At 42.6% G+C, this 17,806-nt stretch overlaps 1 protein-coding gene across 1 annotated transcript in view; it reads right to left on the bottom strand.

The window, feature by feature from the left end:
- The window catches only part of MALRD1 (MAM and LDL receptor class A domain containing 1), a 268,805-nt gene that overhangs the window by 207,328 nt on the left and 43,671 nt on the right, over positions 1–17,806 (bottom strand). The window contains exons 10-14 of the mRNA XM_088654242.1: positions 12,799–13,006; positions 11,775–11,921; positions 4,157–4,266; positions 2,885–3,165; positions 2,060–2,100 (exon numbers count right to left, since the gene is read on the bottom strand). Coding sequence (XP_088510368.1) covers positions 2,060–2,100; positions 2,885–3,165; positions 4,157–4,266; positions 11,775–11,921; positions 12,799–13,006 — 787 coding nt within the window. The remainder of the gene's footprint in view (positions 1–2,059; positions 2,101–2,884; positions 3,166–4,156; positions 4,267–11,774; positions 11,922–12,798; positions 13,007–17,806) is intronic.

The raw sequence follows: 17,806 nt of genomic DNA, 5'->3' as shown, positions 1-17,806 counted from the left end.
GCATCCTCTAAACATAGGTACTTGTACAAAAACCTATACTTGGGACTCAGCTATACAGCTGCAAATATAACATTTTGAGTGTGTTTTAAGTACATTATACAAATGTGACACTAGATGATGATTGTGAGCTAATGGCAAATTCAATATATATTTTAAAACTTTTTTTAAAAAAAAACATTTTCACAGTGTTTTTTTGTATGTATCTAGATTTCACCCCAGAATGTACACAAAAAACATTCTGCTCTTACAGTGGTCAACTAGATGTCTATGGGAAACGCAAGCAGAAACTGAATGCAGTGTTCTGTTGTTTCATACATGAGCCTTGAGTTTGTGTGCTGTCCCCTCCCCACTCCTGGTGTGTTGATGGATGCTGCTGTTGTTGTTTAAAAAAAAGAAAAGCACCAATATCTGGACATGAACGTCTGAAGAGTTTTGAAGGGTTCTAAATTATGTATATTGTCCCCCTGCTTATTTAACTTATATGCAGAATTCATCATGCGAAAGGCTGGACTAGATGAATCCCAAGCCGGAATTAAGATTGCCGGAAGAAATATCAACAACCTCAGATATGCAGATGACACAACCTTGATGGCAGAAAGTGAGGAGGAATTAAAGAACCTTTTAATGAGGGTGAAAGAGGAGAGCGCAAAATATGGTCTGAAGCTCAACATCAAAAAAACCAAGATCATGGCCACTGGTCCCATCACCTCCTGGCAAATAGAAGGGGAAGAAATGGAGGCAGTGAGAGATTTTACTTTCTTGGGCTCCTTGATCACTGCAGATGGTGACAGCAGTCACGAAATTAAAAGACGCCTGCTTCTTGGGAGAAAAGCAATGACAAACCTAGACAGCATCTTAAAAAGCAGAGACATCACCTTGCCGACAAAGGTCCGTATAGTTAAAGCTATGGTTTTCCCAGTAGTGATGTATGGAAGTGAGAGCTGGACCATAAAGAAGGCTGATCGCCGAAGAATTGATGCTTTTGAATTATGGTGCTGGAGGAGACTCTTGAGAGTCCCATGGACTGCTAGAAGATCAAACCTATCCATTCTTAAGGAAATCAGCCCTGAGTGCTCCCTGGAAGGACAGATCGTGAAGCTGAGGCTCCAATACTTTGGCCACCTCATGAGAAGAGAAGAATCCTTGGAAAAGACCCTGATGTTGGGAAAGATTGAGGGCACTAGGAGAAGGGGACGACAGAGGACAAGATGGTTGGACAGTGTTCTCGAAGCTACGAACATGAGTTTGACCAAACTACGGGAGGCAGTGGAAGACAGGAGTGCCTGGCGTGCTCTGGTCCATGGGGTCACGAAGAGTCGGACACGACTAAACGACTAAACAACAACAACAACAACAAGGCTCCACATTAGAATCACAGAGAGTTGGAGTGGAAGGGAGGAACGGCAGTGATGTGTTCTGAGGAATTCATATGTCATTTAAAGAATTTGGCTAGAGAAACATTGCCCGTCAATGACAATACCATAATTGTCACTGGTGGGAAAGCTGCCAAGTTATTAACACACATGTATGGCAACTTAGGGCACTGACAACAGGGTGTAACACCCCCTAGATAGGAGTGGGAAGGCTAAAGGCCTGCATTGTCACCTGCTCTCCTACGCTGCTCAACTCTCTGCTCCTCAGACTAGGAAAAAAACTAACCTGCACAAAGGAATGCAGCTAAGGAGTGGCTGAGTGGGAAAAGCCTTTGAGTAAGAAGCCCTAGCCAAGTACAATTCAATCAATCTTGGCTTCAAAAACGTCCTATTGGTAAGGCTCTGGTAACCTAGGCAACAGAGCTGCCATTTATGCCCACCTTTGCACACTGATAGGGAAAGGGAGGAAGTTGCAAGGCGACAGAGGAAAACTGAAGGTAGGGAAGGTACACAGCAGCGGAGTCCAACCAGGGAAGAAAGCATCTAGAATTCACCAGGCCTTCCCAAGATTTGATTTATTTATTTTTTAAGTCGAACAAGTCCAATTCAGCCGAGTCTGAATTGAGATGTTGGGAGCTTGCCTATTCCTACTTATGTTGTTAGTTTAGACATAACATCATATTTGCCAGGTACTGGGATATTGCAGGACCAAAAAATGGTGACAACACTGCAAGTGGAACAACATAAAAGAAGTTACTAAAAAGGCTGTGCATGATTAATGTGGCTGAAAGGATCAGTTTTGCATAGACTAGAATGGGGAACCCATGGTCCTCCTGTTGGACTCCAGTTCCCATTAGCCACATCCAGAAGGGTCAGGGATGATTGGAGGTGTAGTCCAGCAACATCAGGATGATCCTACTCCTGCTATGAACCTGATCTAGCCTCTGGCAGCCCTACCAAATTTCAGTCAAAGTATGTGGAAAGTCTTACTCATACCAAAAATAAAATATTTTTCAAACCTTGTAAGAAAAGATATTCCACATTTTAATGTCACATCATTTAAAAATTTTTATATAACTGAATATCAACACCATTGGAAAGCTCTTCCTCCTACTGTCCTACTGAGTCTGACTAGCTGTAAAAGGGTTTGGCCTCTGAATGAGTGTATAGAAATCATAATGGCTCCTGAGAAATTGGCAAGTCCTTCTCTAAATGCTACTTACCATAACACTATCTACTAGAATAAATATGATCTCTAGAAATGCAAAATTCTGAATATTCTGCAATTGTTTCTAAACCAATCTTAGATACCTATTAACACGTGCCATACTATTTAGCAGCATTCTCCTTTATTTTTAATTTCAGCTGAAGTAAATTATTGGGTTGGATCCATATCAAGCTAGTTGAATTTAAGTCCTACTTAGATCAATGGAACAGATTAGTTATGATTTACAGTAATTTCAAATTATTTCCACTAGGACAACTGACTTAATCCGGATCCAGCCAACTACATTGTTATTGTTAAAGTTTTAAAGTTATTTTGCAATGAGGAATACCAACAGCAAATAACTACTTGAGTACACTTGCACCTTGGTGCAGGTAAGGGGCTTACCTGAAAAGGTCCTATAATTTCATCGCCAGTGATATTTTTTAAAAGGACATTTGCTTTTGCCCACTGCATTGTGCTCTTGAAAGGCTTTGAGTTATGTAAGCTTTGCAAATCCCCATCAACAGGAGTTCGAAGAAAGACACTCAGCTGGGCATCCTGGGACAACTGATACCAAAATCTCATCTGTTGGAAGGATTTTTAAAATGAAATTATGAATCCCTTCAATAGATCACATAACAATCAACTATGAATGCAAAGTATCTTTCTATGTACTCTTTAATCACAAATCTAATGTAACTGACCTGCAAGCATCCTCCAGTCTCTCCCCCCCCCCAAAAAAAAACCTGACTGGGCTTTTAATCTGTTATTGTCAAATACTTAGAAACCTTGAGGTTACAGCACAGGCATTCTCCTGTCCATCTCACTCAGAATGCCTGGTTCTGAAGAAGAACCTTTATTTGGCCTTTTCTCAGAGTCAAGAGCTGGCAGAGGGGGAAATACAGGGAAAAGGGCAGTAGCAATGCTGCTGCTGCTGCAAAGAGAAAGATGGGGGACACAAGGGGCTCTCCAGTGGTGGGGTGGGTGCCAGTGTCAGCAAGGACAGGGACATTGGCAATGGAGTGAGGGCATTTGTTATACCATGCCAAAGACCCCTTGAGGTTTGGTGTTGACCCTCCCCAAAGGCATCTTGTAGGCTGCTGTTGGGGTGGATTGGGCTAGGGCTGGGCTTGGCCCTCCAGGTGTTGTTGGTGTATAAATTCCTATCCCTGACCGTTGACCATGCAGGCTGGGGATAAAGGGACTTGTAATCTAACATCATCTGGAGGCCTACATAATAAAAAAAATCCTTCAGTAGCACCTTAAAGACCAACAAAGTTTTTATTTTGGTATGAGCTTTCGTGTGCATGCACACTTCGTCAGATACCAAGTGTGCATGCACACGAAAGCTCATACCAAAATAAAAACTTTGTTGGTCTTTAAGGTGCTACTGAAGGATTTTTTTTATTTTGTTTCGACTCAGACCAACACGGCTACCTACCTGTAACTAGAACTATGGAGGCCTATATGTTTCCCAACCCTGGGCTAAAAGCAACATATGGTCTAATTCGGTTGGCTAAACAGGAAGACAAAAACTGCTTATGCAAAGGATGGCAAGGAAATATCACAAAGTTACCTGGCAATATAGAGCATTGCTGGAGAGTTTTGTAAAGACTGGGCTGCTGAGGCGAGAAATGATAGGCTTAGTGTTTGCCTCCGGTGAGCCAGTCACATAAATAAAGGTTCCTGAAATATAAAATAGGGAGGTTGTTAGGAACATTCATTGCCTGAAAACATAAATGACATGAGCATGCCTTTAATGCACTTCTTGGGGACATTCTTCTTCAAGCCTTGTTGGTATGGTCTTATTCAGACCTAATAATAAATTATGTCCTATGCATACAAGCCTATGTGTGTTTCTGGCTTGTGCACTTCATCCTCCCCTCTCCTCTGGCATGGAATATCAGAAGTTTTTGCTTCCATTTTTAATGAACAACAGTTAAGTATTATGTCTGAATGTGGACAAACTGGTTACTCTTATCTGGGTATTGGCGAAACTGCCACAGCAGGTTGTATTTTGTTTTAAGAACCTGTGAAAATTCATCAGCATTTCTGTGTGAATTTCTCCAAGTACATGCATTTTTGTATAGAATTTTGCCTAATGCACACACACGCAAACCAATTTCCCCCAGTATAATGTTTTTATGCATATCATTTTCACCATTCTATGCATTTTTATGCATTTTCACCATTCTATGCATTCGCCCCTTCATGGATCAATGCCTTGTCGTGGCGAAGGGGCTTGAATAACTCAGAGAAGCTATGAGCTATGCCATGCAGGGCCACCCAAGATGGACAGGTCATAGTGGAGAGTTTTGACTAAACGTGATCCACCTGGAGAAGGAACTGGCAAGCCACTCCAGTATCCCTGCCAAGAAAACTCCATGGACAAAGACAACAGGCATATAAAAGTTATGACGCTGGAAGATGAGCCCCTCAGGTCGGAAGGCGTCCAACATGCTACTGAGGAAGAGCGGAGGACAAGTACAAGTAGATTCAGAGCTGATGAAGCGGCTGGGCCAAAGTCGAAAGGACGCTCAGTTGCGGATATGCCTGGAAGCGAAAGGAAAGTCCGATGCTGTAAAGGAAAATATTGCATAGGAACCTGGAATGTAAGAACCATGGATGGAGGTAAGCTGGATGTGGTCAAAAATGAGATGACAAGAATAAATATTGACATCCTGGGCATCAGTGAACTAAAATGGAAGGGAATGGGCGAATTCAGTTCGGATGACTATCATATCTACTACTGTGGGCAAGAATCCCGTAGAAGAAATGGAGTGGCCCTCATAGTCAACAAAAGAGTGGCAAAAGCTGTAATGGGATGCAATCTCAAAAATGACAGAATGATCTCGATACGAATCCAAGGCAGACCTTTTAACATCACAGTAATCCAAGTTTATGCACCAACTACCGGTGCTGAAGAAAGTGAAATTGACCAATTCTATGAAGACCTACAACACCTTCTAGAAATGACACCAAAGAAGGATGTTCTTCTCATTACAGGGGATTGGAATGCTAAAGTAGGGAATCAAGAGATAAAAGGAACAACTGGTAAGTTTGGCCTTGGAGTTCAAAATGAAGCAGGGCAAAGGCTAATAGAGTTCTGTCAAGAGAACAAGCTGGTCATCACAAACACTCTCTTCCAACAACACAAGAGACGACTCTACACATGGATATCACCAAATGGGCAGCATCGAAATCAGATTGATTATATTCTCTGCAGCCAAAGATGGAGAAGCTCTATACAGTCAGCAAAAACAAGACCTGGAGCTGACTGTAACTCAGATCATCAGCTTCTTATAGCAAAATTCCAGCTTAAACTGAAGAAAGTAGGAAAAACCACTGGGCCAGTAAGATACAATCTGAATCAAATCCCTTATGAATACACAGTGGAAGTGAGGAACAGGTTTAAGGATTTAGATTTGGTGGGCAGAGTGCCTGAAGAACTATGGATGGAGGCTCGTAACATTATACAGGAGGCAGCAACGAAAACCATCCCAAGGAAAAGGAAATGCAAGAAAGCAAAATGGCTGTCCAATGAGGCCTTACAAATAGCGGAGGAGAGGAGGCAAGCAAAATGCAAGGGAGATAGGGAAAGATACAGGAAACTGAATGCAGATTTCCAAAAAACAGCAAGGAGAGACAAGAGGGTCTTCTTAAATGAGCAATGCAAAGAAATAGAGGAAAACAATAGAATGGGGAAAACCAGAGATCTGTTCAAGAAAATTGGAGATATGAAAGGAACATTTCGTACAAAGATTACCATAATCAAGGACAAAAGTGGTAAGGACCTAACAGAAGCAGAAGACATCAAGAAGAGGTGGCAAGAATACACACAGGAATTATACCAGAAAGATATGGAGGTCTTGTACACCTCAGGTAGTGTGGCTGCTGACCTTGAGCCAGACATCTTGGAGAGTGAAGTCAAATGGGCCTTAGAAAGCATTGCTAATAACAAGGCCAGTGGAAGTGATGATATCCCAGCTGAACTATTTAAAATTTTAAAAGATGATGCTGTTAAGGTGCTACACCCAATATGCCAGCAAGTTTGGAAAACTCAGCAATAGCCAGAGGATTGGAGAAGATCAGTCTACATCCCAATTCCAAAGAAGGGCAGTGCCAAAGAATGCTCCAACTACCGCACAATTGCGCTCATTTCACACGCTAGCAAGGTCATGCTTAAAATTCTACAAGGCAGGCTTAGGCAGTATGTGGACCGAGAACTCCCAGAAGTGCAAGCTGGATTTCGAAGAGGCAGAGGAACCAGAGACCAAATTGCAAACATGCGCTGGATTATGGAGAAAGCTAGAGAGTTCCAGAAAAACGTCTACTTCTGCTTCATTGACTATGCAAAAGCCTTTGACTGTGTCGACCACAGCAAACTATGGCAAGTTCTTAAAGAAATGGGAGTGCCTGATCACCTCATCTGTCTCCTGAGAAATTTCTATGTGGGACAAGAAGCTACAGTTAGAACTGGATATGGAACAACTGATTGGTTCAAAATTGGGAAAGGAGTACGACAAGGTTGTATATTGTCTCCCTGCTTATTTAACTTATATGCAGAATTCATCATGCGAAAGGCTGGACTAGATGAATCCCAAGCCGGAATTAAGATTGCCGGAAGAAATATCAACAACCTCAGATATGCAGATGACACAACCTTGATGGCAGAAAGCGAGGAGGAATTAAAGAACCTTTTAATGAGGGTGAAAGAGCAGAGCGCAAAATATGGTCTGAAGCTCAACATCAAAAAAACCAAGATCATGGCCACTGGTCCCATCACCTCCTGGCAAATAGAAGGGGAAGAAATGGAGGCAGTGAGAGATTTTACTTTCTTGGGCTCCTTGATCACTGCAGGTGGTGACAGCAGTCACGAAATTAAAAGACGTCTGCTTCTTGGGAGAAAAGCAATGACAAACCTAGACAGCATCTTAAAAAGCAGAGACATCACCTTGCAGACAAAGGTCCGTATACTTAAAGCTATGGTTTTCCCAGTAGTGATGTATGGAAGTGAGAGCTGGACCATAAAGAAGGCTGATCGCCGAAGAATTGATGCTTTTGAATTATGGTGCTGGAGGAGACTCTTGAGAGTCCCATGGACTGCAAGAAGATCAAACCTATCCATTCTTAAGGAAATCAGCCCTGAGTGCTCCCTGGAAGGACAGATCGTGAAGCTGAGGCTCCAATACTTTGGCCACCTCACGAGAAGAGAAGAATCCTTGGAAAAGACCCTGATGTTGGGAAAGATTGAGGGCACTAGGAGAAGGGGACGACAGAGGACAAGATGGTTGGACAGTGTTCTCGAAGCTACGAACATGAGTTTGACCAAACTGCGGGAGGCAGTGGAAGACAGGAGTGCCTGGCGTGCCATGGTCCATGGGGTCACGAAGAGTCGGACACGACTAAACGACTAAACAACAACAACAACAATGCATTTTTACAAACACTTTAATATACATATTTTTAATACACATCACTTGGCTAGAGAACTGCAAGTGGAGAATTGGAAAAAGTGCAAATTTAACAGGACAACCGATTTTTGCTTCAGATATAATTTCACAAAGTGCAAGCTGAATTGAAACCCCCCCTCCCCGTTTCTGATCTTATCTATAGTTTACTGAAGCAGGCCAACTTCAAACAATAGTTTATGAAGCTTCCTTGTTTCAACAAATCATAATAATGATTAGAGGTAAAAACAATGCTAACTGAGGTTAGATTAAATTGGAAGCTGAAATTTCAGATCTCTTCCTCACGGCCACACCAGGAGTGGGGAGGGGACAGCACACAAACTCAAGGCTCATGTATGAAACAACAGAACACTGCATTCAGTTTCTGCTTGCGTTTCCCATAGACATCTAGTTGACCACTGTAAGAGCAGAATGGGCCTTTGGTCTGATCCAGCAGGGTTCTTCTTAGGTTCTTAAGTTCTCCTTGTTGTTTATTATTATATTTGTACCCAATCATAGTAAGTTTTACAAATTCTCAATAAACTTCACAGGCTGACTCTTGGACTATGAACCCTCTCATCCTTTCCAGCACCACTGTTCCTATCAGACTTTTATCCATCCCCTCCACCACCGTCCTGTATGGCTGCTTTTTAACTTTAAATAAAATGCATGAGAGCTAAACATGGATCCCTGGATATCTCATCTAGTTTGGCCCTTAGATTTGAAACCAGCTAAAGAGACATTGGGACCCAGGTGGCGCTGTGGTTAAACCACTGAGCCTAGGGCTTGCCGATCAGAAGGTCGGCGGTTCGAATCCCTGTGACGGGGTGAGCTCCCATTGCTTGGTCCCAGCTCCTGCCCACCTAGCAGTTCGAAAGCACGTCAAAATGCAAGTAGATAAATAGGAACCGCTACAGCGGGAAGGTAAACGGCGTTTCCATGTGCTGCTCTGGTCTGCCAGAAGCGGCTTTGTCATGCTGGCCACATGACCTGGAAGCTATACGCCGGCTCCCTCGGCCAATAATGCGAGATGAGCGCGCAACCCCAGAGTCGGTCACGACTGGACCTAATGGTCAGGGGTCCCTTTACCTTTACCTTTAAAGAGACATTACATGCTGAGTCATGGAGGGATTAATTACCATACTCTTCTTCCACTGGCACTACTCAAAGAGATCACTCTGGCGTTTATTGCTCAAATGCTGATTGATGCTGAAGACCCCTCTGCTCCCTTTTCACCCATCTCCCACTATTAGCACAAGGCTTGTTTTCAGCGCTAGAACATAAGGTCTCATCTGGGAAGACAAAAGTATGTTTCCATTGCCCTATACAGTGTTGTAAACTATGTTTGGAATTAATGTGGTGCACAGACGATCAATTAAATTGAGCAAACAAAGCAAATTCTGCATTGCAACTAGTGCATATATACCGCTAATGAAGCGCTAGTCCTGAACAAGCAATAGTAGCTTGATAACTTTGAAAGCCTGATGGAGGAAGGGATGAAACTCGCTGTAATGAAAATGCCTTTCCCCCTCATTTACAACTGTTTCTCTTGGTCCCATGTGGTGCTGAAATTGACTAGACCATTGCACATTATTTTGGTTTAATTATTTCACTTGTAAGAGAACTGCAAATTTAAAGCTACATGAGACCAGTCCTACTTGGTCTTGAATGTGTTTGAGAGATTTAATGCATGCCATTAATAGAAAATTGTCTTTAAAAAGAATAATTTAAAGTTATTGAAATTGGGTGGAACCGTTGCCCAAAAATGGGAACCTGTGCTCTGCTTTTCTTCCTTAATGAAGCACCACATGATAATTTGCACAGATAAAGGATTTGTATGCCATACAGGCCGTCTGAAGCATGTCGGGCGCCCGGGCGCCATGGTGCGGAGATCGCTCCAGCGCGACATCCCCTGCCAGCCCCACGCCCTGGTGCCCCGCGCCACCCAGCCTACCCCTAGAGCCAGCCCTGATGCCATGTATGCACCACGGAGTTTCCATCTGCAGCAGTGCAACAGGATGCCTTCATCTGCCCCAACCGCAACAAAACATGTATCTCCTGTATCAGTCTTTGCAACCACAGCAGGCACTGCAACCTTCCAAGAATTTGACTTCACACCCGACGGTGCACTCCTCCATTGTCTCCTGAGACAGATGGATGCCAGCAGCAATGCACTGAATTACCTATATACATTGAATTAGCTGCATACCGTTTGTTTGTTTGTTTGTTTGTATGTGTGTGTGTGTATACATACACACACACACACACACACACACACACACACACACACACATACACACACAATAAATGCTCTGTGATAAAAAGGAAAACACTATGAAAAATGATCATTTATTTATTTATAAAAGACGAGGTGCCAGGCTTTGGTAAGGAGGCATGAGGCTCTGACAGGGTGCTAGAGCACACCCACCTCCTCCCCAAAGCGCTAACTAGGCTTTGGGAAGGAATTCTAGGACCCTGTGAGAGCCCTGCACACCTCCTTCCCAAAGCCCAGCGTTTTGTTTACCCGGCTTTGGGAAGAACCACCCTGCTCTAACTGATTGTAGTTTCCCATTTCATTCCAACCAGGTTATCAGCTTCAGAACAAGCCAGAAGATTAAGCCATGGTTTAAAGTTGGTTGGATATTGTGGCTTGCTCTAGAAGCTCCTGGTCCAAATTAAACAGAGAACTATGATTGATTAGGGGCTTCCTGGTTTGATTGCTCATGCTGCAAAGGAAGGAGTGAAGAGGCTGCATGCATGGGCAAAAAGCTTATTCATATCTCAGTTTATTATAGTGAGATATAATCATCTCAACTTGGACATTATCTGTTCTCAACCACATTGAACCATCTATTATGTATGTTATTCAGTTTCTCTCATCAACCTGCCAACACAGACTAGTACTTTAAAAGCATGTTAGCAGTCTTACAAATCATGGAAGCCCATAGCATAAGCTGTATTTTTTCTCAAGAAGCCCACAGGCTTGACATTGTTATTTGTGCTGGCGGAGAGAGAGAGCTTACAGTAATTAAAGATCTAATCAGGACTGTCAAACTATCAGCCTTTGGATTTGAGCCACTACAGATATGCACTATGTAGGAGATAACATCTTTGAGACTTTTTAGAACAGAGCATTTTAGATGACAATGGTAATGTTCTACTAAAAAAAACAGCTGGCGAGCTTCCACAGAAATATACATCTTACCTATTAATGGTATACCAAAATGACCAATATTATGGAATACCAGAGTCCTTTCCAATTCTATGGTTCTGTGATTAGGTGGACCTAAATCTCACTGGTTCAGAAGCATTTAGGGTTGACTGCTGTCATTCTACACAACCCAGATAGTTGTCTGCCTTTACCCAGTGAACAAGAACTAACCTTAGAACTGGTAATAATTAGCACATTGGGCAGTGCCTAATGGCAAATTAGTCAGTGACAGCAGCAGTAGGGATGAGTGAATGTGTCTTATGTCTGGTTCACATTGCTTTCACGGGTTTTTACCTATAATTCTGTCCGGTTTGATTCCTCTATTAATCTGAATTTTTAAAACATCATCTGAAACTGCATATTTATATGTGCATTTTATACCAATATATGCATTTAAAAGCATACTGTTTATGTTTAAGCCACTGGAAATACAAAGTAACTTGGTCCCCAAGACTGCATATTTGAAAGTTAATACATACATATATACATACAATGTGCTTGAAAGCTCAGAAAAATGCTGTAGCATAACTCACCCTTATTGCTGCTAGTTGTGTGATCTGTTCCAGGAAGGAGGGAATCCCCAGAAGTTTGTGCTTTCATTATCTTCCACTGTACATCCTTTGTGTTCAGTGTCTTCCATTCACAAAGGTCAGACTCAAAGTCACACAGAGTGTAATTTGCTGTTGAAAACAAACACAAATTTAGTCAAGGGGGTGGATGGGAAACTGATAAAAAATGTTACTGCATTATTATCTAAATTAATCTGTCTTAATAAAGGGGTTTTGCATTCAAATCCAAAAAGTTTATTTAAAACGAAAACTATGTGAAGACTTTAAGTGCGGGTGGTGCTGTGGGTTAAACCACTGAGCCTAGGGCTTGCTGATCAGAAGGTCGGCGGTTCGAATCCCCACGATGGGGTGAGCTCCCGTTGCTCGGTTCCAGCTCCTGCCAACCTAGCAGTTCAAAAGCACGAAGTGCAAGTAGATAAATAGGTACCACTCCGGCAGGAAGGTAAACAGCGTTTCCGTGCGCTGCTCTGGTTTCGCCAGAAGCGGCTTAGTCAGGTTGGCCACATGACCTGGAATCTGTCTGCGGACAAACGCCAGCTCCCTCGGCCATTAAAGCGAGACGAGTGCCGCAACCCCAGAGTCGTCTGCAACTGGACCTAATGGTCAGGGATACCTTTACCTTTACCTTTATGTGAAGACTTTAAGACATCTATTGCCAACTGCAACAATAAATTTAACTAAATAAATTTCAAGTCTTTATTTAATATAAAGATCTTAAACTGAAGTAGGGGATAAGCTTCCTAATTAATGGTGGTTCTAAAACATTGAAATGTTCTTGCATTCACTTTACTAGTTTAGGCTTGAATATGCATTGGTCTTATTCCAATGTAACACTAAACTATGACCAGTTTCCTGTTATATTCAAACTCAGGGAAACTCTGGTTATTGCTAAATTATAGTTTGTTTCTAATATTCCTGTCCGTAGTGTAAATGCTTTCACTAGTCCTTTTGGCACTGTACCATCTTTGGAACAGGTGATTTAACTTACCACAAGCTGCTGGATCTTCATCACTTCCATCCAAACAGTCCAGCTGGTAATCGCAGGCCAAACTACTGTCAATCCATTGGCCATTGGCACAAGCAAATCGTTCAGAAGAACAAATCTCTGGCAATTCTGATGTCATGTTTCCCACAAAATGAAAGTGATGCAGGCAGATGGTGCTCATGTTGCTTTCGACTGTTCCTTCTAAAAGAAGCTGCGAGAATGGTTACTATTTTATATTTACCAAACAATTTCAGTGGAGAGAGGAACAAATGAAGACTGAGGTATTGTCAGAGGGTCGTCGTGGCTACTCTAGAGTAACTCTGCCTGAGTCCAGTTTGTCTTCAAAGACGTTTATTGTGCTATTTATTTACAGTGTAGAGACAGCTTAAAACATGACCTCTCATCCCGAATCAGAACGTCTGTTCCTACACCAGCAAAGTAGTCTGGGCACCCCAAAACGCCGCCCCCTTGACCTGCATTGCGGCGCTCTCCTTACTTCTTGCGCTGGAAGGAGTGATGCCCTTTCAGCTTCCTCCCTAAGCAGTCAGTGCCCTGACTCTGCAACATCCCTGAGCATCTGCCTGCATCCCTCCGCCCCCGAGCTTTCCCATTGTTCCTCCCTCTGATTTCTCTCCTCCTCCGAGTCTCTCCCTCCCCCTCTGGCTCCTTCAGAACCACTGGTGCTCTCTGTACTTGATGAGGTGGACGTCAGGATGATGGGGGCTGGCTCCCTGTAGGGAGTCACCCTTACAGGTACATTAACATGGTTAATGTATCTGCTCAGTGTTTCATGCAACCTCTTTTAACATTTGTCCTGATTAATATAGGACATGAGCCACAGATAAAGTCATTACTCATGTACCACATTTAATGCACTTTCTATGCTCACAGGCCCAATTTTGTGCAACATGGGCATGCTAGCAGCGCATCCACACAAGCCATTAAAGGATAGTGTGCTAACATTACATAATAATGGTAAAAGTGTATGTACATGATATGGGATGTGTGTGGTATATGCCATAGCTTGTATGAAACAAGCCTATGCTTCAGATAATCAATTGGCTTGGGTATAAATTCTTTCTATGTGAAATCTAAGCCGCCTTCATGCATGAATTACATGAAGGGGTTATCGGGCCGTATGACTGCTCCTGTGGTCTGTTGGCTTCCCCTTGCCACATGTCTAATGTGTATGTATTAGGCATGGATATTTGCATGCTTTCCACATGGGCTGGAATCCCAGTCCTGGAAAATTCTAGTTCTCATTGAAAGCCAAACACCTAAAGGTCTATCCATATAGGGGTTTCCCTGCAGATATCCATGCCTATTGCCCGGATTGATACTGAACCAGAAGAAGCTGAATGATCTCAGGGCCAGGGGAAGCCCTGAAGCATCTTTCTGGATATGGTGCCCATTCATGTGTATAATGCACATAGGGGCTCCAATCAATGCTCTATTAAAAGTTGTTAAGATTGTTGGCTGCTTATGAGGAACAAATCCACATGAAGTCACTGGGACTAACTTCCAGGTAAACACGCATATATTGATTTGGTTGCACTTTCATAAAGGCCAAACAGGCTCATATAACTCCATTTTCTAACATAATTTCCACTTGTGTAATATACACAAGCGGATCAATTCAAGAGCCCTTTGAAATGATGAACTGTTGAAATATATTCAATATTACAGCAAACTGAATGACAGCTGGTGCAAAAAGAAAGGACAAGTTAACACACACCAAAGCCATTAGCAGGGATGGAGAGGTAAGTACTCAGATTTCCTATCTTTACAAAATCTCCTTCTTTGGAAAGCTCACAAGAGATCAGTATATAATCCATTTTGCTTCTCTGCTGCAATTGAGTCAGAGCCTTCCTATAGGCCTTTAACCCCTGCAGACGTGAAATAAGGTACTTTACCTTCCTAAATCTTAGTTATAATTGTGTCAACAGGGCCAGAATAAGTCACAGTGCACTGAGGTGAATTGCAGAGCAGATCCCAGCTCAAGTGCTATCCAAATAGGTAAGCATTGTTGGTTGCCCTTTTCAGCCAATGCTGCTTCCTGATTTTATTTTATTTTTAAGGCTCACAACTGAAATTGTTGGTTTTGAGGACTGCCCCATTGCACTGCCCAGTACAATGAAGTCAGCACTGGTGCACACTGGCATGCCTTCACCAGTCAGCTTTGACATCCCTCATCACTTGCAAGGCTCTGGTTCAACCCACAGAAGATAGGCTGGGCATGGACAACACATTAGGAGTAAAAGAGTCTGTCCTAATAAACACATTTTACATATATGTAGTTCTGACTAATGTGCACATTTCTGCAAGCAATTTCCCCTAATATAATGCACTTTTGTATGCTACTTTCACCAACACCTTCATTTTTATGCACACTTTCCTCTAATTTATGCATTTTTAAAAAAAATGCTGCTTGGTTGGAAATTTGTATTACCACATTCAGAAAAGTGCAAATTTTGAAGGATAGATGTGTTTCTATTTGCATATTGTTTTTAAAACTGTGAATTTGATAGATTTGGCTTTTAATGTGTACGGAATCAAATTTCTCCTCTGTCCCTACATTGAGAGACCAATGGGGAAATGATATTGCAAACCAACATTCTTATAGAATATTTAAAGTAGCTGACAGTGTCTCTGAGTCGCAGACTGGCACCTCTTTTGAGGAAGGCGTGGGAACACTTTAAAAAAGAAAAGGAAAAGGAATCAAGGATGGTATTTGACAGGATCAGATATTTCATTGCTTTTATTCCCTGAACTCTATATCCACAATGCACAGAGTAGTCTATCTCCTAAGCAGTTCAGTTAATGTAGTTGCTGAATCAATTTCTCTCTCTCTCTCTCTCTCTCTCTCTATATATATATATATATATATGCAAAAAAACCATATTGTTTGTAGATAATTCTCCTTTTAGGATTCAAATAAGGCATGAATTTCACAACTGGATGAAAAGTAGGAAGGAACATTGTACTGTACTATATACAGTACTTAGTAAAAAGTACTATTAAAAAATAAGTTGGAAGGAAGTGAGGAATTACAAACAAAGTAATCCGTTTTTGTTATGCTGGAAATTGATTTGACACAGGAAATTGCCAGGAGGTAATTTTCCTGCAGCATGTTTTTAAGTGCCAGGTGTGCCCATAGTTTCTGAAATTCCATTCTGCCCTTTTAATGGAAAGCTTAATCCTGCAACAGCAATGGCTCACTCACCTAGCAGCAACGGGCTGGCTGAATTTAAAGGTGAAATAAATTGGAGCTGCTGCTGGCAGGCCCACTTCTTGTTACACTCCAGGTGATTTCTATACCTGGCAGGCTCTGGGAGTGAGAGCCAGACCAGCGTGGTGGTTAGAGTGTTAAATCAGGAGAGAGAGAACAGGATTCAAATCCCCACTGAGCATGGAATTCACTGAGTGGCCTGTCACTATCTCTTGGCCAAACCTGCCTCACGGGGGGCCAAGAGGAAATAAAGGGGGATAATCATCTATGTCATGTACACCAGAGCTCAATGGAGAAAAGATGGAATAAAACATATTTAAGAAGCACACAAGACTGCAGAGTTTTAAGTTAGATATGGTAACAGGCTTACTGCAACACAAAGTTACTTCCTTGCAGGGGAGCAGTTTTGTCCCTGGCATGTTAAGAAGGTCCTCAGTGGTCCATGGGCAGAATTCAGGCTTCTGTGTGAGGCATAGCTGTCAAGTTTTCCCTTTTCTCGCGAGGAAGCCTATTCAGCATAAGGGAATTTCCCTTTAAAAAGGGGGAGAACTTGACAGCTATGGTGTGAGCTGTGGCCAGTAATATGGACTGGATTGTCAGGTCCTATGCATGTTCTGTTCCCTCCCTCTTTCCTGAAACCTGCAGCCTAGTCATCAAATACGTGGTGGAAATTTGAGAGTCAGTGGTACAGGCAGATCACTTTAGAATGTGGACTTAGTGGTTGCAATGGGCCCCCCTCTGGACAGACTTGTGTATTACTGCAGTTGTGTGGCACACACCATCAATTTTTTCCTTTCCCCCTCTTGCCATTCCATGCTTAACAACCGCTTCTAGATTCCTGATAAGCAAAAAACCATGAAGTTTATCAACCCACCCACCCCCCGGTTTTTAGAAATACACTGAGCATATTTAGTTTCTTAGTTCAAATTTGCTTACATCATCGTATCAGCAAGACTTCAGGGTGGAAATGGGGTTTGCTTCTGCTGCCCTGATGCTAAACATATTGACTTGGGAATAAGCACTGTTTTGCTGTATAAAAGGATTATCTTGGCAGGTAAACATTTATTATTATTATTATTATTATCATCACTATTAATTAAATGTATTATTATAATAAATTATAGTACTAATTAATATTCATTGAAAATAATGATTACCTACCCATGTACAGCCACCCCAGCTATAAAACAGGGGATATTATTATTATTATTATTATTATTATTATTATTATTATTATTTTGAAGAAGAAGAAGAAGAAGAAGAAGAAGAAGAAGAAGAAGAAGAAGAAGAAGAAGAAGAAGAAGAAGAAGAAAAGATGGCAGGGAGACCAGCATGAGTCCCAGTGCATGCCCATGCCAGCCTGAGTGCTGATGTGGGGCCTGTTGGCTGTTCCTCCACAGGCCACTCTCTTGGTACTCATTTGGGGCTCCCTTGGGCTGTCAGGGGCGGAGGAAGCTGCTCAGGGGGCCTCCAAAGTTTGCCTGCCTCCTCCCACTCAGCCGTCCTACAGCTGGGGAGGAGGCAGCGGGCAGACTGTTTGGGGAGAGCAGAGCCTGGACGGGCCCAAGCCACTGTGTCTCGGAAGCGCTGCAGTCCCTACGGTGAGTGCTGCCTGGCATTTTTGTCTCTTCCCGCCTCCAGTGGTGACACCCAGGGCGGCTCGCACCTACCACACCCCTCTTCCTCCACCACTGCTAGCTGTACCACTGCTTGAGGTGCTTGAAAAGGAAGTTGTAGACCAAAGAACTTTGCATGCAGGGTGCTTCCTGTTCTCTTACATGA

This window comes from Zootoca vivipara, chromosome 11 (assembly GCF_965207765.1).
Source record: "Zootoca vivipara chromosome 11, rZooViv2.hap1.1, whole genome shotgun sequence".
NCBI classification, from domain to species: domain Eukaryota; kingdom Metazoa; phylum Chordata; class Lepidosauria; order Squamata; family Lacertidae; genus Zootoca; species Zootoca vivipara.
The sequence above is the reverse complement of the archived record's forward strand: the minus strand, read 5'-3'. Positions and strand labels throughout refer to the sequence as shown.